General features: G+C 44.2%; 1 protein-coding gene and 6 long non-coding RNA genes across 9 annotated transcripts; 5 read left to right on the top strand and 2 right to left on the bottom strand.

The window, feature by feature from the left end:
* Nucleotides 1-502: 502 nt before the first annotated feature.
* Nucleotides 503-5,571, bottom strand: LOC143843678 (uncharacterized). 2 transcript variants are annotated; one of them, XR_013233646.1, is made up of 3 exons: nt 5,511-5,571; nt 1,648-1,782; nt 503-627 (listed from the first exon to the last, which is right to left on the bottom strand). It is a non-coding gene; the product is annotated as an uncharacterized LOC143843678 (long non-coding RNA). The 2 variants fall into 2 exon arrangements; XR_013233647.1 differs by lacking the exon at nt 5,511-5,571 and adding an exon at nt 3,180-3,288.
* LOC143843677 (uncharacterized) lies at nt 2,088-2,684 on the top strand. Its single transcript, XR_013233645.1, has 2 exons — nt 2,088-2,290; nt 2,442-2,684. It is a non-coding gene; the product is annotated as an uncharacterized LOC143843677 (long non-coding RNA).
* On the top strand, nt 5,116-5,803 carry LOC143843676 (uncharacterized). The gene is made up of 2 exons (XR_013233644.1): nt 5,116-5,467; nt 5,575-5,803. It is a non-coding gene; the product is annotated as an uncharacterized LOC143843676 (long non-coding RNA).
* Nucleotides 5,804-7,127: 1,324 nt separating this feature from the next.
* On the bottom strand, nt 7,128-17,198 carry LOC143843683 (uncharacterized). The gene is made up of 4 exons (XR_013233650.1): nt 17,060-17,198; nt 10,821-10,885; nt 9,451-9,547; nt 7,128-7,450 (listed from the first exon to the last, which is right to left on the bottom strand). It is a non-coding gene; the product is annotated as an uncharacterized LOC143843683 (long non-coding RNA).
* Nucleotides 7,921-8,539, top strand: LOC143843682 (uncharacterized). Its single transcript, XR_013233649.1, has 2 exons — nt 7,921-8,204; nt 8,320-8,539. It is a non-coding gene; the product is annotated as an uncharacterized LOC143843682 (long non-coding RNA).
* On the top strand, nt 10,559-11,108 carry LOC143843681 (uncharacterized). Its single transcript, XR_013233648.1, has 2 exons — nt 10,559-10,777; nt 10,890-11,108. It is a non-coding gene; the product is annotated as an uncharacterized LOC143843681 (long non-coding RNA).
* BNIP3 (BCL2 interacting protein 3) lies at nt 12,556-27,580 on the top strand. Of its 2 annotated transcripts, XM_077350164.1 has the most exons (7): nt 12,556-12,823; nt 15,323-15,688; nt 21,179-21,356; nt 23,279-23,363; nt 23,777-23,883; nt 23,982-24,131; nt 25,381-27,580. In XM_077350164.1, the coding sequence occupies exons 2-7, from the start codon at nt 15,568-15,570 to the stop codon at nt 25,430-25,432; spliced, it is 693 nt and encodes a 230-aa protein (XP_077206279.1). In that variant the 5' UTR covers nt 12,556-12,823; nt 15,323-15,567; the 3' UTR covers nt 25,433-27,580. The 2 variants fall into 2 exon arrangements, with proteins under 2 accessions (XP_077206279.1, XP_077206280.1); XM_077350165.1 differs by lacking the exons at nt 12,556-12,823; nt 15,323-15,688 and adding an exon at nt 17,400-17,588.
* The last annotated feature ends 246 nt before the right edge of the window (nt 27,581-27,826 follow it).

The following is a 27,826-nucleotide window of genomic DNA, read 5'->3' as shown; positions in this document are numbered from 1 at the left end:
TGACTGTGTTAAATGTGTGTGCTTAGTGACTGAAGGGGAGGGACTGAAGCCAGGGAAGCCTCTAAACAGAAAGAGGCTTGCTGGTGCGTTTATCCCCGCTCGCTCTGAGAAAAAAAAATGGCGATCGCTTCGCCGGAAGTTTGGAGGACAGGCTCAGGAGGAGGGACTTTGAAGAAACCGCAACAATGTTAACGCACAGGTCTTTTTCGCTAGTGTTGCAGATTGGTTGCAAGAGTGTATCGCTTTCCGGAGGGTGAATCCACTTTTTGGGATTCCCCTGAAAGCGCTACAAGGAAGCGCTTTTTGCAGATTGGTTTCAGGTGTGTGGCAGATTGTCTACGACGTCGTGTGTTAAGGCAAATCAATAGCGTTTCCAATTGGCAACCATTGTGCGATTTTGAAGGCGTGCAAAAAGCCCCACGCAGTTTCCTATCACACATTTGCAAGCAGGAGGTGGCGTGCATTTTACACCTCTGTGTGGAATTGCTCATAATGTTGCATGTGGCAAGGTTTTAAGCTGTATTTGTTTTGAAATAAACTGCAACTAAACTCTTTGAGCTCTGGATGCCAAGCTCCATTCTGTTCTTTTTCTCCAGATCCTGTTATCTTGATAAGCTTGGGGTGATGCTGCAGAAGAAGAAAGGAAAAAGAGATCTGTTTCATGAGCTTATTTTATTCATGGTTTATTGGGTCCCATCTATCATTTTCAACAAAAGAGGTCTAAGTACCTATTTAAACATCTCTTTGAAATCAATGGGGCTTAGAGCTCCATCATTGTAATCAGACTGGGCACATGGTTGAATACTAGGATCCTGATTTTCTTGGGGGAAACAGGGAACTATGATAGCTAAAAATGTATCTTTTCAAACTGAATTTAATTAGGAATCTGATGGCCACCTTAAAGTCACATGATCTGACCATGCTAAGAATGACAGCCTCCAGGTGGGGTTTTGGGAACAGGAATTACAGCTCATTTCCAGAATACAAAGATCAGTTCTCCTTTAGAAAATGATTGCTATGCACAGTAGACTCTATGGCACTGTATTCCACTGAGGTCTCTGCGCTCCCTAGGAGCCAGCTTGTTGTAGTGGTTAAGAGTGTTGGCCTCTAACTTAGAGAGCCAGGTTTGATTCCCCATTCTTCTACACTCAGTCAGCTGGGTGACCTTGGGATAGTCACAGTCCTGATAGAGCTGTTCTCACAGAGCAATTTTATCAGAGCTCTCTCAGCCCCATCTGCCTCACAGGGTGACTGATCCGGCGAGAGGAAGGGAAGGCAATTGTAAGCCACTTTGAGACTCCTTTGGGTACTGAAAAGCAGAGTATAAAAACCAGCTCTTCTTCTAGGCTCCACCCACAGTTCTCCAGATATTTCCCAACCTGGAGCTTGTAACCAGGGGGGACCAGGCAAACCTATGTTAGTCTCTGTTTTCATTCCAGTACAGTCCACATTCCTACTTTTTCAACTATGTATGTAAACTGGTGCCTATGTGGGGTGTGTTGAGATATGATGTTAAACAGTATCTAATTCATATGAAAGGAGAGAACATGGTTGAGCATACATGGGCAAAACCACCTAAAACTCCCAGGATCAGTATTCAGATTTTCAAAAATGAAAGTGAGTTGCCCAAAAACACAACACGGGTACCTGTCTTTCCCCTTTGCTGGGTTTTATAGGAGCCTTGGAATGCATTTCTGACTCCAGAGTTGCCGAGCTGATCCATTTTGGGTCCCAGACCTTTCCCCCGGGCCTTTATATATAGTTGAGTTCTTAAACAGATAACTGAAAAGGAGTAAGAATATTTAATGACAGCATGTAATTGTCAGAATCTTGGTGGTCTTTGCAAACATTTCTCCATTAACCTATCCCAGCAATTTTTGTATATTTTTTTTAATTTATTATTATATTAATATTATGCCCTTCTCTGTAGGCTCAAGGCGGATTACATCCATGCGTAATATCCCATGCACAATACCCCTTACACATATGGCTATGTTTCAATAAATAAAAGGTCATTGTTAGCAGTATGTCACAATGCTCAGGAGATTATTAAAGTAGGAGATCAGCAACATTTTTTTCAGAAACTCACAAAACATCAGAGTAGACAGGTTGGCAGTCAAGACAAAGTGATAACATTTCCGATACTGAATTCCTGAAGCATTAAAGATGTCAAAAAGAAGAGCTAGTATGGGTAGTTCATGTGGCAGAGGGTATGATCGCAAAGTTCCTCCAAGCAGGAGGAACAAGAAGTGCCGGAAATTATACGATGCGCCTTTAAAAAAGAGGAAAGGTACATTTTCTTTTTTCTATGTGTTATATTATTTCAATGGGCATGTTATGCTCGGTCAATAATTTGATCAGAAGCCATAACCAAATTAGAATGTCATTTGTGAAGTAAGCTTCGAATGGGCTTTGTTCATCTATTATTTTGTTTTGGGTAGGGTACGTCCGTGTCTGTGCCACATACTACTACTGGAAAGGAAGAAAATAGTGCTCAGTGACTACTTTGCTGCTGCTTAGAAATTCCATCTCGAGGACCACTGAGTCATCTCCTGGCATCTTCCATGACAAGGAAACCCATCGGATAAGTCACCAGTGACTTTGAGGGGTAAACTGCAAGATGGAACTCTCCTGCTATAGGATCAAGACTATAGCATCTGCCTGTCAATAAACTCATGAACGTGCAGTGTAGTCTTTGGTAACACAACTCCCGCCCCCACCGGCCGTATTTCATTCTCCTGATGAATGTTTGTTTTAAGTGATGCATCTACAATGAAGAGCATGATTGTGCTGGAGACTAGAATGGCATCACATCTCCATGAAATTGTTTCCCCTTCCCAACCCTGATTCCCTAAATCTCCAGGAATTTCCCCGGAAGGAGTTGGCAGTCTTATACAAAAGTGGGGTGTTTGAAGAACTGCATTTTGGTGGCAGTCTGAACAAGGAATGCTACTTATATCAGGTTCACCCATCTGTGAACACATGATGTGATCACTAATAGATTTAAAAGGAAAAAGAGAACACTACCAGCAACAAAACTTTAAGCGCATACCCAATTCTCTCACATTAATGGGATCTGACGGTCCAGTATTGTGAACATGGTTCAGTGTTAGTTAACATATTCACTCTGACTGGTTTGCAGTTTCTTTTCTCTTAAATGAAGTATAATAGAAACATACTTTCCTTTTTAGGAAAATGGGTGGAATATATATAAAAGAGTAAAAACCACTGTCTTTTGAAATGGTTGTCATTTCCTCTGGAATGTACAGCCTTTAATCCCATTTTGTAATACTGTATTTGCATTTGGTATCACACAATAGAACAAATTGAAGTGTTAGTGATGTCACAATACCCATTTGTGACTTGATTGGTTCACCAATGTTACCATAGTGTTACGAAGATCTACAGGTGGATCCAGACTAAATGTCTATCTACACAGCAAAACACTTTTGCCAATGCAACACAATGTTCTTGGTTCCCCACAACTACCTCCAACTGCAGTCCACTGATCTCCCCACAATACTGCTCTTGGGGGGACGGGATTGTTATGAATGGCATGAGGGGCATATCAGGGTCTGCAGCAAAGAGGGGGTTGGTGGATATTATTCCAACCCTTCTGTTTGTGGGAGAATTTATCTGAATGCAACCCCTTCATTTGTAGGATAATTTTTAAAAAGCACTATTAAATCATGAAAACAAGTTGGAGATTGACTAAAAGGTTGTTCCATAGGTTAGGAAACCTCTGAAGGAGGTAAAAGGAATTTGATTTCATTATAAATCAGTTTCTTTCTTGGCTTTCCCTGGCAAATAAATAGTATTTGCCAAAGGTGAACAATTATAGTGGAAATAGAATGGAACAGTCCAGTGTCTGAAGGAGGCAAAGGAGTTCCAGGTGTCTACCGTATTTTGACTCTTTTAGGAATGTCAGAGCCCCCTTGTAGTGTTAATATGAACATTAAGGAATCAGAAATGTTATGCTTCTGCTTCTATGACTTTTCAATCTTTAATAAAAAATATTTAATCAAGTACATGATTACAGAGAAAGTTGTCTACAAAAATAGGGATAATGGTTAGGCACAGGGAAAGACAGTGTGTCCAAATAAAACCTTTACAACTTTGAATCATAATAATAATGAAAATGTTTTGCTTTATTAAATATAGAACATATCACATTTTATTTATATATAGTTCTCCAAATTCCACTTTGATATGAGTCTCCCTTGTGGTTTGAAGACAGTTGCCGTTCTTGGTTTGGGGATGCAGTCTGGGGAAGGCAGAGTTTGGGGTGGGGAGGGACCTCAGCAGGGTATAATGCCATATAGACTACCTTCCAAGGCAGCCATTTTATCTTGGGGAACTGATATCTGTAGATGAAGTGAAGTTTTGGAGTTCACCAGGCCCTACCTGGAGGTTTTCAACCCCACAAGGATATCCAGGCAACACTCTCTCTCCAGGTTTACTGAAGCATGCTGTTGTCTACTGTTGTAACAGTTCTCAGTGTTCTCCTGTTGTAGCTTCTCTATTATGTCTACCTTCCTTTGGTAAACAGATCCTTGAAGTCTAGTGGGGTTATGCCAGGTGGGTGAGGAGATCATGGGACTGGACCTCCCCTACTGATCCAATGACATGGAAGTGTTGCATTAAGATAATTACAAGCCTTTCTTCCCTGATGTGTTGGAGCACCATCTTGCTGGAACATTTCATTGAGGTTAGGCAACTGGGCAACAACGTGTTTTTGAAACGTTTTTTTTTCATAATTAGGGTTTTTTTTTAAATGATTGGTTCATTGAAGAAAAATGGTCCCAGTACACAGTCAAGCATTAATCCACAAGGGTATTTTTGAGCAGTCTCTCCCCATCTTTTGCACATGGGGTGGCTTCCCATATGCAAAAACCAGGAATTATGCCATGTGACCCTATTCAGGTGTATTCATTCAAACTTGTAAAGGTTTCAAAATGGATTTGAATATTGCTTCTAAATATGTTGATGATAGCTATATAAATGGTGATTTACCTGGATTTATTTATGGTTGTACTGTGAACATGTTTATGGTTGTACTGTGAACATCTTTAATGTTATCAATGATAAAATATTATTTTTGCCAATTACAGTATCCTTTGGGCATATATGGACATCATCAGGGCCATGTCATTGGCTTGTCAGATGAACACATAATTCATTGTGTTTTGTCACAATGAGGAAGCATCACTAGCCATCACTGGCCCTCACACTCAGTTATAAAAAGGGCGGGGCTGGCTCCAGTGAGCCTTAAGCTCTGAAAAGCCCACCCAGGACAGGTGGAGCTCCAGCTGCCAAGAGCTCAAAGGGATCTAAGCACCATCCCAAATGGCAAGATTCAGACGCAGCCGGAGCCGCAGCCTCAGCCGCCGTCGACGCCGGAGGCGAGGCGGAGGGAAAGGTGGACGAAGGAGGAGGAGAAGAAAACGCCATGGTGGCAAAAGGAGAGGTAAATTAGTTCTAATATAATATGAATCTGTGATTTTTCTTACCTGTAGAGCTCCTTCCTTACATGGCTCGATCCTGAGCTGTAACCATGTTTTGTGTTCTATCTAGGGAGACGTGGCCACAGGAAAGGAGGGAGAAGAAAGAGAAGAAAGAGTGACTAAAAATCTTGCTGAACTCCTGCTCCTCTTCCCAAGCTTTGTCAGCCTTTCTAGAGCTTCCACCAAACAGGAATGAATCAAACCTTACCACAAAGCTTCCGGAATGACTTCTTCAAAATCCAAGGAGGCTGAAACAATTTGAACATTACCACCTGTCAAATAAAAAATGCTGACATTTATTTTGTGTCTTTATTTCATTCATTGATCAGGAGCAAATTGGTGAATGAAAACTAAATGGTGGCCTTGGGTTGTCTGACTCTTGATGCTAGCTGAGTGATCTTTTACAGCTCAGTTTATCTAATTGAACTGTATCTCATAGACAAGTTGCATGGAGGCTTAGGGCCTGTGGTAGTCTCTGTGAATGTATGCAGTGAACCCTGCAGGAAATGAGAAGTGTATGGAACTGCAGTAAAAAAAAAGCACTATGGAAACATAACCTCTTAGGAAAATGGGGGTTGAGATATCAAGTCAACATGTGGTTCTCAACCAATGATGCACTGACCACTGGAAGAATGTAAAAGTAGTCTGGGTGGGATGTTGGATTTTCATAACAATTCACTCCCTCAATGCCCTTCTCCATCTGCTGCCCCTACCTGACAAAGATTCTCTGTCTGTGACCTTTTGGCATGAGAGTAATCTTGGACACTTAAGCAGTCTATTTCCCACCTGTCAGGGGGGTTTTGTGCCCCTGCAGGGTTATTTTTGTCATTGAATACTATAATAGAATACCTGTGAATAAGTAAATGTCCTTTAGGAAATTGGGCATTAAGTTTTTATCATGTGAGCCAGGTTCTTTCAGTGATCAGTGGAAATGGCATAAGATTAATAAAATGGTTTGTGGTAAAAACCGGAAAGGTTGAGAACTTCAGAATTAAAGCTTACTTTGAGGACAATTCTTGAAATAATTTGTCATTCTGCCTGAAGTGTACAGCCCTCTGATTTTATTGTGCTACTTCAGACCAACATGGCTACCCATTTGAATCAGCCCTCGTATCAGTTTTTAATTTTGTATCAGCGCTTAACTGTTTCCAAACTTGAGAGTACAGTGTTTAAAAGTACATGCACTTGAAGCCTGGCTCATAACATCATCCCCTTCTGTGACCTGAGTGATTCACTAATTCTTACAATAATAGGATCTAGTTGGTACAGGACAAAACGGTTTCTGTTCAAGCACCCAAGCCGCTAAACATTGTATTCAGTTGTGGAGATCAAAGTTATGAATTGACTTTCCTTTTGGTTCTCCATGGTAAATAGTGTCAAATCATTGGCCGAAAAGTGAGCAACTATAGTGAGTTCCTTGTGGCTAAAATCTATGCAGTCTACTCAGAAGAAGGTCCCATTTTATTCACTGTTGTTTATTTCCAGTTAAGTCTTGAATCCATACATTTCCATTGCAGTATCAGTGGCAATGATTCTTACATAATCCAAAACTGTGCATTTCTGCAATTGCGTGTCTTAATTTTAAATATAGCAGATATTTAAACAAGTACACAAATGTCTTTTCAATAAGCGAAGCATAATGCTGTGGCGTAAATGATGACATACTGGGATTTAATTACTGAATTTATTAAATCCAAAAAATGTACACACATGAAGCTGCTATCTACTGAATCAGCAAGTCAAATAATCCTGTACCACGGGCAATCTGCCAAAAATTATTGTTGAAGTCTGCAGTATGTAATCAGTCATTATTCAGGCAAAACCTTCAGCACTTCAGTATTGCAAAAGACTGGTCTTCTCTACTGTGAGTAATAGCAGAACAGCCACCAGTTTGAGCCTTATCTTTGATAGTTACAGCTCAACAAGATCTGATTCAAAAAGGTTTCCTAAAAGATAACACAACTGTTACTACAAAAAGAACCTAAACACTCAAACATAATCCATTTTAAAATAAAGTGCTTACTAAGGCTGGAGTAATAAGTAAGGCATAAGCTCAATTGCATTCAGAATACCTGATCAGATTGGCCTCATTTATACAATGTTGGCCAGAGTATATATTAAGAATTCTTTTGCATTATTAAGGTTTATACATTCCTATTTGGAATTACTTATACTGATCTAATATTGAGGAAAAGTTTAAAAATGGGATACAGACCATTTTGGTTGGAACCTTTGGAGTAAATGAAAAGAATTTGTATATCTTCATTTATTGCAAAGATATATTTTGTAAAATAATGATATTGTTACGTTATTGTAACCCTAAGGGACGGGTTTACTTTTCTGCTCAGTGTATAACCGTTATAACGACAAACCATCCCACTTTTCTTTGGGTTTGCCAAACAGAGCATCCATTGTATTGAGTCACAACTGAGAAAGCCTCATCAATGGCTGCTGGACTGGACACTTGGATATAAAAACGGCAGAGCTGGCCCCAGCGAGCCTTAAGCTCTGAAAGGCCCACCAGGGACAGGTGGAGCTCCAGCTGCCAAGAGCTCAAAGGGATCTAAGCACCATCCCAAATGGCAAGATTCAGACGCAGCCGGAGCCGCAGCCTCAGCCGCCGTCGACGTCGGAGGCGAGGCGGAGGGAAAGGTGGACGGAGGAAAAGAAGACGCCGAGGTGGCAAAAGGAGAGGGAGAGGTGAGGAATCTTAATATGCCTCTGAAATAGTAACTTTCCTTACATGTAGGAAATATTCCTTCCTTACATGGTTTGGGCCTGAGTTGTAAGCAAGTTTATTTTGTTTCCTGTCTAGGGAGACGTGGCCGTAGAAGAGGAGGGAAAAAAAGAAGAAAGAGTGACTATTAATCTGGCTGAACGCCTGCTCTCCTCATCCCAAAATTTGTCAGTCTCTCTGAAGCATCTCCCAACAGAAATGAATCAATCCTTACCAACAGCAGCCAGGATAACTTCCTCAGAATTGAGGCTGAAACAATCTGAACATTACCACCTGTCAATAAAGCACTGACATTTTATTTGTGTCTTCTGTCATTTCAATGTGGTCTGAGAACAATTGAGAGCAAACTGGTAGAAGGTATTGACTTAAGGTAGCTTCCCAGTTTTCATCTTATTTTCCTAAACTGCTGGGCTTTTCAGAGAAGGCAAAAAAAATATGTTAATAAAAATAGTTTTGGACCCTTTATCTGTGAGTCTGTGATTAAGCTGTTGTGTGTAGAAAAATCAGTGCAATTGGTCAGACTATCTGACCAATACAAGACATTTTAAATTGTTATGAGCATCAGTGTATAATAAATTTAATCTAACCTATTGGTTTAAATTTGAAAATGGAAACTTGCACCTAAATTGTTACGAAACCAATGTGCCACATAGGTGTGTATTCAGTGACATTCAGTGTCTACACTGTCTCAACCACACCCCGGAACAAAGATACAAGTAGCTTGGGGATTATATACCCGGTGTGTTTCAAAACCAACCCATTGTTGATGGTACAGAAAGGCACAATATAAGTGTTTGAAATTACCCAATGAACTGATGCTATGTGTAGCAGAGAACCAAGTGAAGTTAATTTCAAATTAAACTTCTGTAATGCAGCTCTAAGCAGCTATACCTTTTGATATCAACAGGCTTACAAGGGGATACCTCTCCTGAGAATTGCACACTGTATTTTATTTAGATGCCCTTCTCACTTATGAAACAACCTGTCAAAGTCCAAATGGTGTTTAATAAGATGTAATAGTTTAAGCGCTTGAACTTACCTCTTTTTGGTCACAAACCATTACTGTGACTTAGTGAATCATGAAAATCTTAGATGGTGATTGTGACATGAGCAAAACTTCAGTTTGAGGCATCTGTTAATTTGGGGGTGATTCAGGCCACTATTCAATCTAGAATTCATCTGCATTCATCAACAAACATATGTATTTACCTATTTGTTGAGTTATATCTCTCCAAGAAAGCTTTCCATTTGGCCTTGTAAGGAAAATATTTTGGGGAAAATAACATAAGGACCCCAACAGAAGGCACTGCAAGAAGATATGCAATATTCAGCATATGTATATAAAACACAAAATGCATGTGTACACTTTTTCATTTCTTCAGATTACTTGTTTCAGCCACACTGCCAGATATTTAAGCAAAGTATTTTATGGGAAAGTAATTTAACTGATGGTGAAATCTGCAAAACCTATTAGGATGTGTTCTGACAAATACTGTGCATCTGTAGGAATCCCAGTTGTGATGGGGAGATCACAAAACAAGTATAACACAACTAGACAAGGTTCAACACATTTGATTTCTAGTGTGTGTCAGTTTCCTATAAGGTTTTCATCATTGTGATAGAACATAATAATAAATGCAGACCTTTTATTTCTCAAGTCATAAAAATCTGGTCTGTAATATACATTTAGCCAAAATCACAAATACTTTAAAAATATGTAACAAAACTAAATGCAAAAATGGATGCAAGAATAGAGATAATGTTCTAGCATAAGAATATATACTGAAAAGGCATTCATCTTGATTGGAACTGTATCTTGCCTACAATTTATTAAATGTTTCAAAAATGACATGAATATTCACATATCCCTAATATTACTTTAAAAATAGGTCCGTGGCAGTGCAGTCCTAAGAACACTTTCCTGGGAGTATGCCCCACTGAATAGGATTCTGAGTAGATCTGGTGAGGATTGCACTGCCCTTCAAAGAAGGAAAGAAATATTTTTTTCCATGCAATAGTTATATCTGTCATAGCGAAAAACAGGGAATCAGCAAGTGAATACTCACAATGTCCATCTTATTCCTATATTTTAAAACTGTACTTCAATTATCCATATTTATTTAGCCAAATGAATAAGGGATGAAAATAAAATTTATATCAGTTAGGGTATGTATTGCTACATTAATCAGCTATATACTGTTCATCATATAGCCTGACTCGCTGGTTTGCCAAACAGAGCATCCATTGTATTAAGTCACAATTCAGAAAGCCTCATCAATGGTTGCTGGGCTGGACGCTTGGATATAAAAAGGGCAGGGCTGGCCCTGGCAGGCTTTAAGCTCTGAAAAGCCCACCCAAGACAGGTGGAGCTCCAGCTGCCAAGAGCTCAAAGGGATCTAAGCACCATCCCAAATGGCAAGATTCAGACGCAGCCGGAGCCGCAGCCTCAGCCGCCGTCGACGCCGGAAGCGAGGTGGAGGGAAAGGTGGACGGAGGAGGAAGAGAAAAGGAAGACGCCATGGTGGCAAACGGAGAGGTGAATTAGTTCTAATATAATATGAATCTGTGATTTTTCTTACCTGTAGAACTCCTTCCTTACATGGCTTGGGCTTGAACTATAACCATGTTTTTTTTTTATTCCTGTCTAGGGAGACGTCGCAGGAGAGGAGGGAAAAAGAGAAGAAAGAGTGACTATTAAATCTTGCTGAACTCCTGCTCTCCTCATCCCAAGCTTTTTATCAGTCTCTCTAAAGCTTCTGCCAACAGAAATGAAACCTTACCAACAGCAGCCAGGATAACTTCCTCAAAATCAAGGAGGCTGATACAATTTGAACAATACCACCTGTCAATAAAGCACTGACATTTTATTTGTGTCTCTTTGTTTAATTCACTGGATATTAGGATATTAGGAGACTACTGGGAACCAACTGCTAGAGGGCAACAATCCAAATATGGGCCAATGTTAGTTATCTTTGTCATTTGAACCCCATTAGATTTTGTCTATGTAATGTCCAGTGAACCTGAGATATGGTGTGTGTTGATACATGATTTGTGAGGCACATGTGGCTCTTCAGAGCACTGTTCCCCAATACAGCATTCATCTTTTAAAAAAATGGGAATGACCATCACACACAAATTAAGCTGCCTTCTAGTGAATCAGACCATTGGTCCCTCAAGGTCAGTATTTAAGACTGGCATTGGCTCTCCAGGCTCCAGGGAGACAGAGTCCACATCCTATGGTATTTGTCACTATTTGCAGCTGATCTAATACATGCAGTGAATATTTTAGATTTTACAGGATTGGTGCCTGTGACTCAGGAATGTTTAACATTGAAGTGTGATGACTCCAAGCTAGCAATTTTTTTTCTAGAACTATAAATCCTATAACAAAAGCATCTAAAGGAAAAAGTGCTAAATGAAGAACAGTTTATTGCCATATGACAAGAGACAAAGTGACAGGAGTGGGAATTCTCCCGCAGGTGGGTGCTCACTGATGAGCTCCGTCTGGGCGGCCACTTCAGCACCATAACCCCTGGACAGCTCCCTGCCGGGCGGGCGGATGAACTGAGAACGGAGGAGACCAATGGTGCCACCTGCCTAGCGACTCCGGGCCCTGCCTTATTATTATTAATAATAATAGTAGTAGTAGTAGTAGTAGTAGTATAAACAAAAGTACATAACTAAAACTGATAGCTGTGAATTCCCTAAATTATTAGGTGAGTATAATCGTACTTCCCAGGGAATATTTTCAATGGGTCCTATACCCCTGCCCAGATTGTATCATAAGTCACTGAGGAAACGCCGGTCTCTCAGAGTTGCGCTTCCATGCGCACTTACCGAGAAATGCAAAACAGAACGCCGGCCTAAATAGGTGTGGGAGCTGGCAGCAGAGCCCGCAGAACCCCCTTGGTTACAAATGATCTTGTCGATCTCTGAGCCAGGTTCTGAGAGGTAAGTCCCACTGAAGAACTCACCAGGGCGATTTACTTTCCAGAGGAGATCAAGGTCAGGCTCAAAGTGCCATGACGGTTTACCTTTGGCTCTGAGCGGAGAGCAGAAGCGCCCCCATTCCCCAAATCCCCGCGGGCGGGAGCAGCCCAGCTGGGGCGCAAAGGGAGCCGCCGAGCGGCCGGGACTCCGCCTGCCCCGCAGCTCACCCCTGCCCCGCGGAGAGGCCCGGTCACGGGCCCTCTGTCGGCCGGCGCAGGCTCCTGCGGGGCGTTTGGTTGGCTGGAGGCCCCGCCAGACCCCCCTGCCCGCCCGCCCCGCCCGGCTGGAGCCGTCGCACGCCAGCCGCATGCTAATCAGGCTGCGGGGCGGCCAGGGGGAGCCACCGAGCCTCTGCCTCCGCTCCCTCCATCCGCCGGGCGGGGAAGCGAAAGCTCGGGAAGGGACGGGAGGCGCGCACGCACAGGCGGTGCCGCGCCAGCCAGCTGCTGCTGCTGCTGCTCCCCGGGATTGCCGGAGCCCCAGGCAGGCAGGCAGGGAGGCCGGCCGCCACTCGCCGCGATCCTTCCCGGGTTGGGCTCGGCCTGCGGGGAAGATGTCGTACCAGGGCAAGAAGAACATCCCTCGGATCACGGTGAGAGAGGGCTCGCCGGGGCCAAGGAGGCGGCCGAGCAGGAGGACGGGGGGCAGGGTGGGGGGCGCGGCGGGAAGGGCCGCGGGAAGACGGGCACGGGGGCAACCGGGGGGGGGGGGGCTGGAGTTGGTCCGATCGACCGGGCTGCGACTCCTAAGGTTGCCAATTCTAAATTGAGAAACTCCAGATTTGGAGGTGGAGCCTTAGGGGGGCAGATTTTGGTGAGGAGCAAGAAAAACATATTGAGCTTAGAGCTACAGTAACACCAATGTGACCCCTTTGGCTCAGTGGTCTGAAATTCAGAATTGTCTTAATGGAAGCTGCTGATGCTACATTTTGTGAGTTTGTTTATATATGCTGATGCATTTTCTGTGGTGACCTTTAAAATAAAAATCTCTCATGCCTGTTAAGAGTTTTCCTTTCCATTTTAGGCCATGCAGGCAAAGTTTCAGTACATTCAGCCAGCATTTTAAGCCATCCTATGCTGTACCAGCAGCATGTTGGACAAGGCGTCACCCTTGGCTACAGCAGCACAGCACAAGCTGTGGCTCAAGCTTTGTTGTAATGGTGCTGTGGTTTTGCAGCTGGATGTGTTAGTGCCATTAGGTTAGACCAGCCTTCCTCAACCTTTTTAGTGCTGAAAAAAACCCGGAAACATTCTTCACGCTTTGAGAAACCCCGCAAGTGATGTCAGCCCCCAGAAGTCACATGTCACCAGAAGTGACATTACCCATCCCCCCTACCAGATGTGATATCACCAGGCCACTCCCATAGCACAGGAAGTGAGAGCACAGAAATATTTCAGAAGATTTATGTCTATACCTGCACTTGGGGCTGGCTATCAGTTTTCTCTTCTTCACCAAAGAGAGCCTGCAGAAACAGGGCCAGGACAGGCCTATGTCACTCCATTGTCCCCCATCCCCCCCCCCCCCATGCCGATGCGTTCAGGTTAGCTTGGGCTATCCCTTATCAATAGGTCCATGTTTATGAGGAAGTGTAGAATCAGTGGCTTGTATCTAGCCATACATTTCTTCTGACAGCATGGCATTTCCTTGTGTACAAGAGGGGCAGCCGTTCCCACCATCCGGGCTGCTTTTCAGTGCCAGGTGACTCTTGGTATATTATCAAGAATGATGTCAGTCACACACCTCTGTATTTTGCTAGCTTGGCATTGGCATCGGCCAGGGCATCTGAACATAAAGATCCAATCAGGTGCAGCATCTTTTTTTCAGTTTCTGATCTCAGCGTCAATGTTGCTGATGGACAGCAGAGGGCAGTGCAGAACTACTGTGGAAGAATAGTTGACTCCACCCCACGAGGGATGTTGTTGTTGTTATGTGCGAAGTCGTGTCCGACCCATTGCGACCCCATGGACAATGATCCTCCAGGCCTTCCTGTCCTCTACCATTCCCCGGAGTCCATTTAAGTTTGCACCTACTGCTTCAGTGACTCCATCCAGCCACCTCATTCTCTGTCGTCCCCTTCTTCTTTTGCCCTCAATCGCTCCCAGCATTAGGCTCTTCTCCAGGGAGTCCTTCCTTCTCATGAGGTGGCCAAAGTATTTGAGTTTCATCTTCAGGATCTGGCCTTCTAAAGAGCAGTCAGGGTTGATCTCCTCTAGGACTGACCGGTTTGTTCGCCTTGCAGTCCAAGGGACTCGCAAGAGTCTTCTCCAGCACCAGAGTTCAAAAGCCTCAATTATTTGACGCTCGGCCTTCCTTATGGTCCAACTTTCGCAGCCACTAGGGATGAGTGATTAGCAATTAGTTGGTTTAAAATGAGAAGAGATCTGTTCTGTGTGGCCAAGTGAGATGACAGGAAACTCTTCCGCCAAGAGGGAAAACAACCACTCAACAATTGTATACCTGAGCTGATGGGAGTGGTGCTCCAGCATCCAATCTCCTTTCAGAGGGGAGATGGAGGGGGGGCAACAGGGACTGGAAGCTGGAGGTGGCCTGAGGGAGAGGTCAGAAAGCTGAAGTGGAGAGTAAGGGAGTAGATAATTTTGCCTGGAGATTTGCCTGGTACTGTGGCAGAATGGTTTTCTTCTATATCATGGAAAAGATAAGAGTTATGAGGCCTGTTTCTGGTGATGATTGGAGCTTTTAACCTACAGACTTTACGAGAATTCAGCATGCAACCACACATGGTTCACCTGGCCTCGACCAGCCTGGTGGAATGAGCTCCCAGAAGAGCTGAGGGCCCTGCAGGAGCTGAATCAGTTCCACAGGGCCTGCAAGATGGAGCTCTTCCGCCAGGCATCTGGTTGAGGCCAAGTACAGGAGGGGGCTTGAAGATCTGCCCTCTTCCTTCCTTTCTCTTCCCCCTCCCCTCTTATTAACTGTTTTATTGTTTGGCTTTTTGATATAAGCTGTTGCAAACCAGCTTGCATGGGAGCAACAGCCTATAAAACTAACAAACCAACAAATGAAGGAACTAATAAATAAATATTGGTTGTTTTATTGCACCTCCTGCTTCAGTGATCTCTGTCTTTTCCAGGCCGAAAGCTTGACTGCAGTGACCCAAAGTTGTACCCTTGCTCTGCCAAGAACATCTTGTAACTGAGGGGAAGGCTTATATCACCAAAACAGTTCCCCAACTCCATCAGGGAGGCAGTATGCATCCCCTCTGTTTCAAGACAGAGCTTGTCACAGGAAGGAATGCTACCTGTAGCAGATATGCCACCCTGAAGATTTCTACCTGGAAGGAATGCTAAAGCAGAAGATCTGGAGGAAGAATGAAACATGAGGCACACACCACTTTCTGGCACTGAGAAGACAGTGAAGGAAATGACAAGAGGCAGAAGAGGGCAAAATGATGCACAAATTCATTGGGAGGAGAAGAGGAAGGTCACCCACTGCCAGGGTACTAAGGCTTTCGGGATATTAAAGAAGCACTAACAGCAATAGAAATGAGACAGATCAGAATACCTAGAGCCACAAAGGGAGTGGGCAGGACTAATACTTTTCATTCACAGCTTTGAGAAGCAAGGTTTTACAGTGGTTTCCAAAGCTGCTCTGCTCTGAGCTTGTTGCTGCTGGGTGACAGGTACCTGGTTGTGTGACTGTGTGTAGACTAATGGAAGCATGTGGGATGGCGCTAAAGCATTCTCTCAGGATCAAAGGTCCTTCACATTCATTCTCAAATGTCAAGTACGCTTATGCTTATAACACTATGAAATGATCTGATTTCCAGACCTTCAAAACTGTTCTACTTTGATTTTTTGTGTGAGTGTGTTTTGAGGAAACTGCCAATTTCCCTCCCCCTTGCTTCAGGTATTGGTTGGAAAGTTTACAGTCAAAAGGCCTCAAGACGGTCAAAAGGCCTGAAGACGATGGAGTCTAATCTCAGGCTCTTGTGTTAATGACCTGAAAACTATCCAGATTACAAATGAGCAGTGTTTTTGTACAGCTCTCCAAAAAGGACAGTTGACTTCTTTTTTGGAAAGAGCCAGCTAGCAAAGATTAAGGGATTGTGTTGAACAGTCAACCAATAACATCAGAGTCCAGTGGCTCCTTTAAGACCAACAAAGATTTATTCAAGGCGTGAGCTTTCGAGCACTCTTCCTCAGACCAGGCAGCTTTTAGAGCCTGGTTTCTAGTGTATGCACAGCAAGGATTATACCTTGAATAAAACATTGTTAGTCGGCCAGAGGACTCAGACTTGGTTCTGCTGCATCAGACCAACAGGGCTTGCCACCTGAATCTATGCTCATGGAAGGCACCACATTTAACGCCTGGCATGGCACTGGCATCAGCCTTACCAAGAACCTTGCACAAGCACCGGCAGATAGTTCCTTTCTGACCACATGCAAACACCCGGACATTATCCCTGGGTATCTGAGGAATCCTGCTTGCACAGGAATAAAATTTGGTGAGTCTGAAAGGGGCCGCTGCTGCTGCTGCTGCTGCTGCTGCTTCAGGCCAACCCGGCCACCCGCCTAGATCGATCTCTTAAGGACAGCAGGGGGTGGGGGGAAGGGGTTAACACCTCAGCCACTCGAGGCGATCAACAAGCTCCCTAGCATGCGCGAGAAGTGCGCGAGGCAACGCCAGGACACGAGGTTCTAATTGCACTTAAAGATTAACCGAGTGGGGCGGCCCCGCCAATGGGCGTCCCCCGCCCACCCGTTCCTCGCCCAATCAGGGGGGAAGCTCCGCTACCCCCAGCCTCCCACGCCAACCAAGTTTTGACAGGCCGTCCTCTCCAGCCAACCAGGAGCTTGCAGTCCAGCACCTGGCTCGAGCGGGCGGGGGTTCCATCGCCGTGTCCAACTCTACGCAAAACGGCTGGTCAGCATTGGTGGCGTCGAGCCTCGGCTCGCTCTAGGGTCGCGCCTCTTGCTTGTGAGGCCGGCCAAAGAGCCCAGTTGCAGTCGCCTCTTCCTTTGTCAATCTGCCCGAGGTGGCCAGGGGAAGAGGAGGGGCGTGGCGCCGACCGAATTAGCAGCCAGTCGGGGCGCTCCGTTCTCGGCTGACGTCACACAGCTCCGCGTTCCTTAGAACCTGCGGCAGCCGCCACAATAACAATAACAGAAGGCTCGCTCAGCTGGCCAAAAGTGGACGGAGCCGCCAGGAGGAGGAGGAGGAGGAGGAGGAGGAGGAGGAACAGGCGGCAGCAGCAGCAGCAGCAGCTACTGTCAGGCGCGGCGGAGGGCGAGGGAAGCAGCCGAGCGACCCCGGAGGGACTCGCAACCAGCAACGCTTCTTGGCCGAAGCCATGGCCTCGAGCGAGGCAGGCGGGGCGCCAGAGGAGAATTTGCAGGGTAAGGGCTCAGCGTCGGTTTGGTGGGGAGAAAGGGGCTCTTTCTCTCCCGGCTTGTGGGAGCTACCCGCAACGGGGGCGCTGGAGCGCCCGAGGTCTTCCCAACCACGCTTCTGTTGTGCTATGCCTCTGTAGCTGTTCTCATTGAGGTTCACGGGGAGAACATTTCTGGGGAGACGGCAGTGGCGGAGCCTGAGTGGCGAGCGGTCAGATTCCTCTGGCTTGGCTCCTCTCCGCTCATCAGCAAGCCTTCTGAGGCCCTCCTCTCGCTCCTGGGCTATTAATAACCTGGATTTTCTAGAAACTGGAGAAACGTGGATTTCTCCTGCCTTCCACTGACGAGGTAGCGTGACTGGCCAGCCAAGTTCCTGAATGGATTTTTTTTAAATATTTTTTTTTTTAAAATGGCGTGGTTTTCAGTAGATCTGGGAGACTGTCGTTGTCGTTCTAACAGGCACTTTACGTTCCCCATCTGTGCTTATTTTACCTTGTGCCTGTGTGAGTCATCGGCACTTGTGCAACAGTTCTGGTGGTAAACAGTAACCCTTGAAACTGTCATGGGATTTATAACTGGCATGTACGGAACGCCTAGAAAGTACAGACAACAACATAAACAAGGGGGCTTTCCTGGGTCACTTGGTGAGAAGAAGACAGGGTCTTCACAACTGGATAAGTCAGGTTTTTACAACGTGCTATTTAATGCTGTGGTTTCGCCCAGTCTTGTCTGTCAACTTCAAGCTGGCTGTGTAGTCAGCAGTTCACATTTGCTCCTGGTATGCTCATGCAAGCAAAATGTTGATTTTTTTGCATTGAATCTGGAAGCAATTTAGTTACCCAAGCTTTTGATGTTGTCAAAACAGGGAGTTGATTTATGCTCAGTGAACATGGGCAGGCTGAAAGACACATAGAGCTGTTGTATGCACACTGAGCTGTTTCATTCCCAGGTGAACCTGTCTGAAGGGGTGATTTAAAATTAAATGTAGACAACACCCCAAACCTTTCAATCGATACTGTTTTGCTTTTGATATTGTACTGCCTAGAGTCCTGTTTGGACTACCATTTCATCCACCTAACAGAGCATAACAGATTCTCCTCAAAAGGTTTAAGGGAAGTTGGTATGGGTGCAATTAGTCTTGTGGTTATGATGCAGAACTTGCGGGAACTGTGAAATCTATTGCATCATTTGCCACACTTGAAAAGTCTCATGTTAGCTGCTTGTTTGTATTTGTTAACCTGGTCTCTTGAATGCATGGTGGGAGGTGTGGCAGAATTCTGTCGGGATGGAAATGCAAAAAAGTTTGTAGTTTATATTGTTTGCTGCGTTCCATCTCACCCAGTCTGACTTCTAGCTGGCCTGCCTTTTCTTTAAGGGAAGGCAATTATCCCTTTAAATATCTCAAAGTATGGAGATATTGTACTGGGGAGCACTGCCTTTGCTGAATTGCGACCTGTGATAGACAAGGGAGTCCTGGGGGGGGGGGAGTTGTAGGGAAACTGACAGCCCTCTCTCCTTCTGCCTGTTTGTGAATAACCTTCCTTTCCATGGTTTTGCAAGAGCTATTTCATAACAATTGTCAGTTTTATTTTTGAAAGTGACACAGTTCTCAGAGCTATCTGTGTATTGTTGGATAACATATGTAATCTGTACACCGTGCATTATCTTGAATTTAGTAATGTAGATGTCGTAGGTCATTTTTAACAACATGTTTCTGGTTTTCAGTCTGTCTGCATTTCCTTTCTTCGCCTGTCTCCTTATCTTCCTCGGTTTTCTTCTGCTGCTAAGCATCCTGGGAATTGTAGTTCCAAGGACTGAGCTATAGAGAAGGGTCAGCCTTATAAAAGCCCATAGTTGGGAATGAAGCAGGCTTGTAAAGGGTGGCCTGCTGTGTTAAGGAAGCTTGTCCTTGATTAAATCATAAAGCAAAAAGTCTCAAGAGATACAAAAAGAAGCATGCTCTCTCTCCTCTCCCTGATGTAATTTCAAACTGTAACAGTTTGTGGTCTGAATGTCTGTTTTGGACTGTAACTGCAGTAGCACTGTTCTTTTCTTCTCCCACAAAAATGAAGACAGTTAATTTGGCTAAACTGTTAAACTTCTCATTGCTCGTTGCTTCCCAGTCAGGTGTGAATAAGGGCTAAACATCAACCTGGTTGCAGAAAGAATCAGATTGCTACCATTTTAGACCTAGATTGAATTTTTGGCTAGAATGAGCAGGGTAAAACTTGCTATCTTTTAATCAGATGATGTGTGCATATATATAACAATGGAAGTGACAAGTGGAGTCTGCACCTTTTTGTCCCTTGCTGGTGACTGTTACACACATAGTTCCTGATCCCAGAGCAAAATTGAAATGTGCTTTGTTCTTTTATTTTATTATATATTTTAATTTATAGGCCACCCCTCCTTGCAAGCAGCTCGAGGTGGCTTACAACCTGTGATTTAATCTACATGGATGTGCTCTGAACTGCTACAGTCATCTCCATCTCACCCTCTCTGAAACGAATAGTAAAAACAGAATGATGGGTCACTAGTGTTTTGGTGCTCTGAGATAGGCTAATTCAAAACTTCCAAATTAGGGGTGGGTGGGTGGTGGAATTCAGAGGTGAGATTGCTATAAGTATTTGTCTATAGAAGCATCTCATGTTGGAAGATAGCCCACATGTATCTTCTTTTCAGGGAATGGTGGGGTAAGAGTCTAAAAAAAATAAATGAAAATCTACAGGAGTTTCTGATACATTATCTGTATGGAAGTGCTTTCCCTATACGAATTTTGTAAGGAGTGAAAGAGCTCTGAATGCCTGGGACTTTGACAGGTTGTCCGTGATGGCTGTAGTCAGTATACATTAGTAGGGAGGTATTAGGAGGGAGGTTGTATTTAGATATCTGCACTTAGATGAATAAGTTTTAACAAGGCTTAAAAAGACACATCATTGCTGTTCCCTATTAGAGCAGAGTTTTATTATTAACTTGCAATAATTGGTGTCCTCTGCCTGTTGCCTTTGTGGAATGCAAGAAGGAAGCTGTTCAGGCTGGCTTGAAAAGAGAATGGCAAGCATATGGTAAAGATGAAAATATTGTAGAAGAGTTGGTTCTTAAAAGTCGCTTTTCTCTACCAGAAGGAGTCTCAAAGCAAGCTTACATTTGTCTTCCCTTTCCTCTCCCCACAACAGACACCTTGTGAGATAGGTGAGGCTGAGAGAGCCCAGATATTACTTCTCTGTGGGAACAACTCTATCAGTGCTGTGTGGTGAGCCCAAGATCACCCAGCTGGCTGCATGTGGAAGGAGGAGTGGGGAATCAAATGTGCTTAGATTAGATTAGAAGTTGGTACTCCTAACCACTACACCAAGCTGGCTCTCTTGCGATAAAATATAGTGGTAAAATAGATTGTGGGTAATAATTGAAGGACTGCTGTAAAGGTTATGATGGGGAGGAGGACCTTTAATATAATGCATTGTGTAAGCACACGTTGAATTTATTTCCTCAACAACAAAAAACCCTTAAAGAGCATATCAAGCGAATGGATGTGTCTGCCTCTTTAAACCCAGTTTTGCTTCTTCTTCTGGTCCTCCTGAAACGCATGCCTGCAGGTTCCTGGGTAGAACTCCACTTCAGCAGCAATGGGAATGGCAATACAGTTCCACCGGCCAGCCAGGAGCAAGTCCCAGCTTCGGTTTCCATTTACAATGGTGACATGGAGAAAATTCTTCTCGATGCCCAGCACGAGTCTGGAAGAAGCAGTTCGCGAGAGAGCTCACGCTGTGACAGGTACCTACCCTGACATACACTGCATTGGGTATTTTCCAGTTCTCTCTAAAATTGTTGATACTGTACCATATTAGAGTTTGACCAAGCTTGAGTCCAGTGGCACCTTTAAGATGGTTGGTCTTAAAGTCGCCACTGGACTCAAGATATAAGCTTTTGGATGCATACCAAACCAGGCAGGTGATGCAATTTTAAAATCAGCATGCCTTCTCTTCACTAAAACCAAACCAAACTCATTACTCTAGAGTGGTGGTCCCCAAACACTGACTGCGGCTCCCTCTCCCCGCCCCCCACCCCCGCAGTAAGAAACTTCCCAGGCCACAAGCTTGCGGCCTGGCAAGCTTCTTATTGTGGGAGGGGGGAAAAGAGGGAAGCAGGGCCATGCATGCGCATTGCACATGCACGGACGCGCACGCACAATGCACGGCCGGGCAATCGCCCTTCCTGCTGCCACCGGTCCCCAGCCTGAAAAAGGTCGGGGACCACTGCTCTAGAGGACACATGCCCACTAGCAGCTTCATTTCTATTTTATTACTAGTGATGATAGAGGTGAGCAAAGCTCATTCTTGGCGCACTTCCCTCAGATCAGAGCTCCTTTACATCTTGTGTTGGTGCCCAGTGATCTGTTGCTGTTGAAATTAAGCCAGTGTGGACTATTAGTCGGGGTATAAAAGGGTGGACCCGGTGTAAGCTCCTCTAAGCCTTCTAAAAGAAGAGCAGAGTTCAAATATAATCTATATTATCTATATTACAATGTCCTTCTATCTGTAAACCTCTCTGCGGGAGCGGTAAGAATCAAAGATTAAGGCCTATGTGGGAGGAGAAAGGGGCGGAGCAAGTCCTAGATAAAAACTCGAAGGGGCCAATCCTCCAAATGTCAGTCCAGGGCCAAGGGGCCAATCGGGAGCCACGCTGCCGGCCCTGCTCAGGGGGGGAGTGGCGGAGGCATCGGCGCGGCCAAAGGAGCAGGCCCAATGTGGTGGGCCTGCTCCTTTGCCCGCCCTGAAGCCGGGGACTCGGCGGGAGGGGGATGGGGGCCCCACAACTGGGGGAGAGGGGGCGCCCAGGCCGGGGGGGGGGTGGACCCTCCCGCACCCAGCTGCCAGCCCGCTAGCGCCTGCTGTATTGGGCCTACAGCGGGCCTTATACTCTAGTAATATTATAATGTCCTAAGTGAAGTTGTGGTGGTGATAGATGCCTGAAGTCATGATCAACTCAGCTGCCACTGTCAGGAGTTGGGTAGTGAGTCAGAACAGAATCTGTCATTGCCTCTGATGCTTATGCAGCCACATGCATCAACTGGGTTCTTGCCCTAATGAAAGTCACATCAAACAGAAGATTCTAGAAAGGAGCATGAAAGTAGGAAAGACAAAAAATTTTCAGGCTGCAGGCAAGAGAAATGGGCACAGACCTAATTTCACATACTGAACAGTAGTTGCCCTGTTGCCTGGCTTTTAAATCCCATTGACTTTACAACATTAACTAGGTGTGGACTGGAACTAATGAACTTTGGTGTCCCAGCAAAAGTAGCTCTGTCTAGTGGAGTGGGGCTGCTTGAGTAACCTACTGATCAGATCCAGTTTTTAAACTGTGTCCCTCCAGTCCTTCCACAGTCAAACTGTGGCCCTCCAGATGTCCATGGACTACAATTCCCATGAGCCCCTGCCAGGGTTCACTGCATTCCATGGACATCTGGAGGGCCGCAGTTTGACTACCCCTGCTTTAAAGTATGGAAATAAAGGCAGTGTTGCAGTTAAAATTGCAGTTGTAGCTTCAGCTCATTGAGGGCTTTTGACCCTTCGCTGCCCTTCACTGAGGAAATAATTCTCCCAAATTTTGCCTGTTTGCCTGTTACAGCAATACATCATCACAGATAATTTTCCATCACATTTTTTGGTTAACTCCTTCTATATTTCTTTACAAAGCCCTCCTCGTTCCCAAACGCCTCAGGACATTCTCAGAGCTTCTGAGGTAGAGAGCCGTGGCAGTGGAGAAAAGAATAGTTCTCAGGTAAAAGTTACCGCTATTGATTAATCCAGCACAAAACGCATGTTTGTATCTCCAGATGCCTTCCCCTAAGGAAGCATTTCTGTTAACAGGAATTGCACAAGATGTTGAATTTATACTAGTTTAGACCGTCGGCCTGTTTAGCTCAGCAGGTTACCGGGTTTTTTGCCTTCCCCTAATGTAATTTGAGCCTGGGGAGTGTAGTACCCCCTCCCCCGGCTTCCCCTTCTTGGTGGCTTTGGATCAATAAACTGGGATAAGGATATTCCACTCTGGCACAGTTTATGCTTGTTGCCCTGTGACTTGGGTAACGACCCCATGACTCCTTGGAGAGCAGTTTCTCGATACTGTTTGATCAGTATTTCTTATCTAGTAATAGTTTTGGTGGCAACTGGATATATCTGCCCTTCTCTTAGTCTGAAGAAGATTTCCTGGAAAGAAGGAAAGAAGTGGAACGGCTTTTGAAGAAGAATTCTGACTGGATGTGGGATTGGTCCAGCAGGCCTGAAAACATTCCACCCAAGTGAGTCTCCTTCCTGGGAATGATGCAGATTGGCTAGGTAATTGAATGGGTTTACACACATTTGCTGACATAGTTCTCTTTTTCTTCTGATGCACTAGGGAATTTCTGTTCAAGCACCCTAAGCGCACAGCTACCCTCAGCATGAGAAACACAAGTGTGATGAAGAAAGGAGGTATATTTTCTGCAGAATTTTTGAAGGTCTTCCTACCATCTCTGCTGCTTTCCCATCTGCTTGCCATTGGACTAGGGTAAGAACTGATTCAGAGAACAGATTGATTGTAGAGTTGTCAGACTGGAAGCCCAACTGTGGTGTGTTAAGGCAGGATTCCTTATATTTCTAATAATGCCATTTACTCATACCAGCTGTCTTACAGTTGCACCGCAAGAGAGTAATATGACAGAATACGGTGTACATTGTAAGAAAACAAATATGTTGACTGTGTATCTGACATTACAAACAGGGAGCAGCCGGTGTTACAAGCCTTCAAAAAGTGGATATTCATAAATCTGAAATATCTGTAACGCTAAGACTGCTTTTGCTTCCATCGGCTTTCTGGACTTTCAGCATTCCTGTCCCATATATGGCAGGCCTGGAGAACGTCTCCCAGGAGCTTTAAGGGTTGAGAGAGAGGAAGGGAGTAGAAAATCTAGGATCACATAAATGATTTGACCTCCAATTCCAATATAATAAAATCGCATTTGTAGAAAAAACTTGGGGTTATTCTGGTGAAAAATTGCTTGTCAGGATCCCTTATGCAGTTTGCTCAAACATGGTTCCATTAACTTGCCCTTGAAACTCAAGAAACAGTTACAAAAATAATTCCAATGATGTATCAGGGATTCATTTTTTTAAATGAATTAAAGTAGAGCACATTACTGCCCTAAGTGACAACAACAAAGCAAGGAAAGGAACTATCATCCCATAGGGACATTGAAAGGTAGTCTTGAAATATCAGAATAAGCAGAAACACAGCAGCTTCTGAGCAGAGTAGCTGCAATTTAATCTGAAAATGGGTGTGTCCCCCCATGGTTGTTCCATTGGAACTCCATAATTAAGGAAAGTTCTAGACACAAGAAATCCCATTGACATGTAGTTCTGGATAATTAAGTCTTTTTAATGAACTGTAGGCTGTGTACGTAAGACGTGCAGTGCTCCATTAGTAGCATCCATTCTACTTTTTCTCTTATTTTTGTCAAGAGATCACTGGATTTATTTATCATAGGGCATGTGTGTAGTGTAGCCAGGAGAACCTAGGACTATGGGATTGCCTGGCAACCAGGCAAGAGATGTTCAGAGGTAATTTGCCATTGCCTGCCTCTGCTTCATGTGCCTCGTTTTCCTTGGTGGTCCCCCCATCCAAATACTAGTCGAGGTTGGTCCTGGTTAGCTTCTGAGAACTGATGCAGGAGGGAAAAAAGAGGTACTGTAGCATCTGATAGGGGGGGGAGGGTCCTATGAAGAACAGCACTTATTGTTTGTTGTTTGTGTGCCTAAAGGATTTATATTGGAAGACGATTGACAACCACACCTTCCAGCAGCTCGTTATAAGAGGGAGAAGAATTCCTGTCTCCTGTAGCACCGTGACGACACCTGAATGGGCGTGCAAACTGGTGAAGAAAAGGAACTCCTGAGTGTTCAGTAGCTTATCTGGTTCTGTAGTCTTTAGTTCTGTAATTGTTCTTCTCATGGTTTAATGGCAGACTGGGAGGATGGAAATCAAAGCCAAACTCCGTGATCCCCTCCTCCTTTTTTTGCTTGATTCAACGACATGTGTTTTAGATTCAACCAACTTCTGAAGAGATGCTGGGGAAATGAATTAATCTTTTTATAAGTGATAGTACGAGTGTGTTTCAGGAGCAAAAGCTGGTAGCTTGCCTATACTCAAGGTAATAGAGCAAGCAAGGATGTGTTTGCCTGTTCCTGTCTGCTGCGCAAAGACTTCGTAAGGATTGCTCTTGGTCGCACTCCCAGAGAAGGCTGGGACAGAAGCAGATGTGACTTTGCCTTACTTTTTTTTTTTTTTAAGATCTTTTTACTTGATTCGAAGCAGTTTAACAATTGGCTTTAAGATGCAACCGTGAATTCTAAATGTTTTTAATACAGGCCTGTATGCTTGCGATGAAATACTTCGCTGTGCTCTTCAGCTATTCATAACAGTGCACATAGGTGTGACTTTAGTGTGGTCCAGTAGCTTATACTAATGGCGAAACAAAGAGGGAAAAGCATGGCATGGAGTTGAGACAGTGGAAGGGAGTGATGTTAGATGAGGCCACTTTCTGCTCCCTTTCTCCCATTGCAGTTTAAACTGTTGCAATTTCAATGATTTTGTCTTCTTCTCGCGTACCGGGGTCTGAAATTTTCAGGAAATAACTTTTTTTTTTTTTTGGTCCATTAGACTTGAACTGAAAAACACTGTTTTCTTTACCTGCACACCCCTATAAATAACTGCTTCCTGGTTAGAAAGAACAGCACAGTAGTGCCTGCCATCCACCCACGTCAGCATTGTATACTGATCATAGCCATCTAAAACCACGCTTGCCTTTCTCATTGGCTTTAGCCTTATTGTTGGCAAACACGGATTTTTAAATGTTTTTGTCCTTCTGGGAACAGAACTGAAATTAATATAACTGTGGTACTGTGTACACTGGCATCTTGTATCATCTAGCAGTCTGCATAACAGAGCTCCACATGCTTAAGATTTTTCCTCTTAGGGTAATGTTTGTAGGAGTAGGCTGGGAGGTAGACCTTGGGTTTTTATATCAAAATGTTCGGTTTGCATGCAGAAGGTCCCAGGCTCATTTCTCAATTCAAGTCGAAGGGCATAGATAGGAACATGGAAATCCTGTCGGAGAACCTGGAAAGTTGCTGCCAGAATAGGCCTTGGTGACCCTGATGACAGCTTCATGGGAGGGAAGAGGCTTCCATTTGCATAAAGAATTTTGGCTGCAAAGAATTTCCCCATCTAATTTATGTGAAAGGAGAGCTGCATTAATGCAAAAGGTTACACACACAACTTTCCTCTGCAGGGAAGGGTGTGTGCAGTGCCACTTAGGTAGAGCTTCAGAAATGCATGGATTTCTAGCACAGTTTTTGCTGAGATCCAAATACATTTGTCACTAATTCATGGGGTTGGATCTAGTGCTAATTTCTGCTGGCCATAACCTGAATGATTTCTACCTCCCCACCCCACAAAATGCTGCAGCTGAGGGAACAGGCCAGTCACAAGGAATAGTTTGAAGGATATATAGGGGGCTTAAGTTTTCAGTGAATGCAATGGAGGAAGATGGGCAAAATCCGTTAGATATCTACTGCAAATGCAGTTTTATTAACTACAATCTTTGAGTGCATGGGTGGCTGAAGAGAAAACACTGTGTTTAGTTGTTCTTACTGATAGTTGTATGCACTTCTGAAATGATAATTTGATCTGCTCTGAACTACCTGTAGCCCATAAGACTATCCTTGAAGCTGGTTTTCCTCCATCAGCTGGAGTTGTAAATATGTACTGCATTTTAATGTAACGGTTTGTATCATCACCTTTTTAAAAGTTGTGTTTGAATAGTATTAAAGGAAGTGGCAAAACATCAGCAATTTCTTCCAGCTCCTCATAAAATCAACAAGCTGTGAAAATTACTTTCTTACACATTGAATGTATATGGCAAGTGCATTATATGAAGATAATAAAATGAGTGAAAACTTCCTGCTCCTTTTATGTTTAACAGAAGTGGAGAAATATATGAATCACTTTTTAAAGAATGCTGTAAAAAGATCATACACCAGTTGGAGATGGTGGAATATAGTTGAAGGTCAAGTACTATGACTGGGTCAGAGGCAAGTCTGGGTGACCCCCTGACTGAGGGAATGCCTTAAATTATGCCATTCAACTGGTATTATAAGGCATCAGTATCAATGTTCATAAGCAATGGGTTAAAAGATTTGTATGCA

Source organism: Paroedura picta, chromosome 8 (genome assembly GCF_049243985.1).
Source record: "Paroedura picta isolate Pp20150507F chromosome 8, Ppicta_v3.0, whole genome shotgun sequence".
Taxonomy (NCBI): domain Eukaryota; kingdom Metazoa; phylum Chordata; class Lepidosauria; order Squamata; family Gekkonidae; genus Paroedura; species Paroedura picta.
Note: the sequence above shows the minus strand (reverse complement) of the source record. Positions and strands in the feature narration are given on the sequence as shown.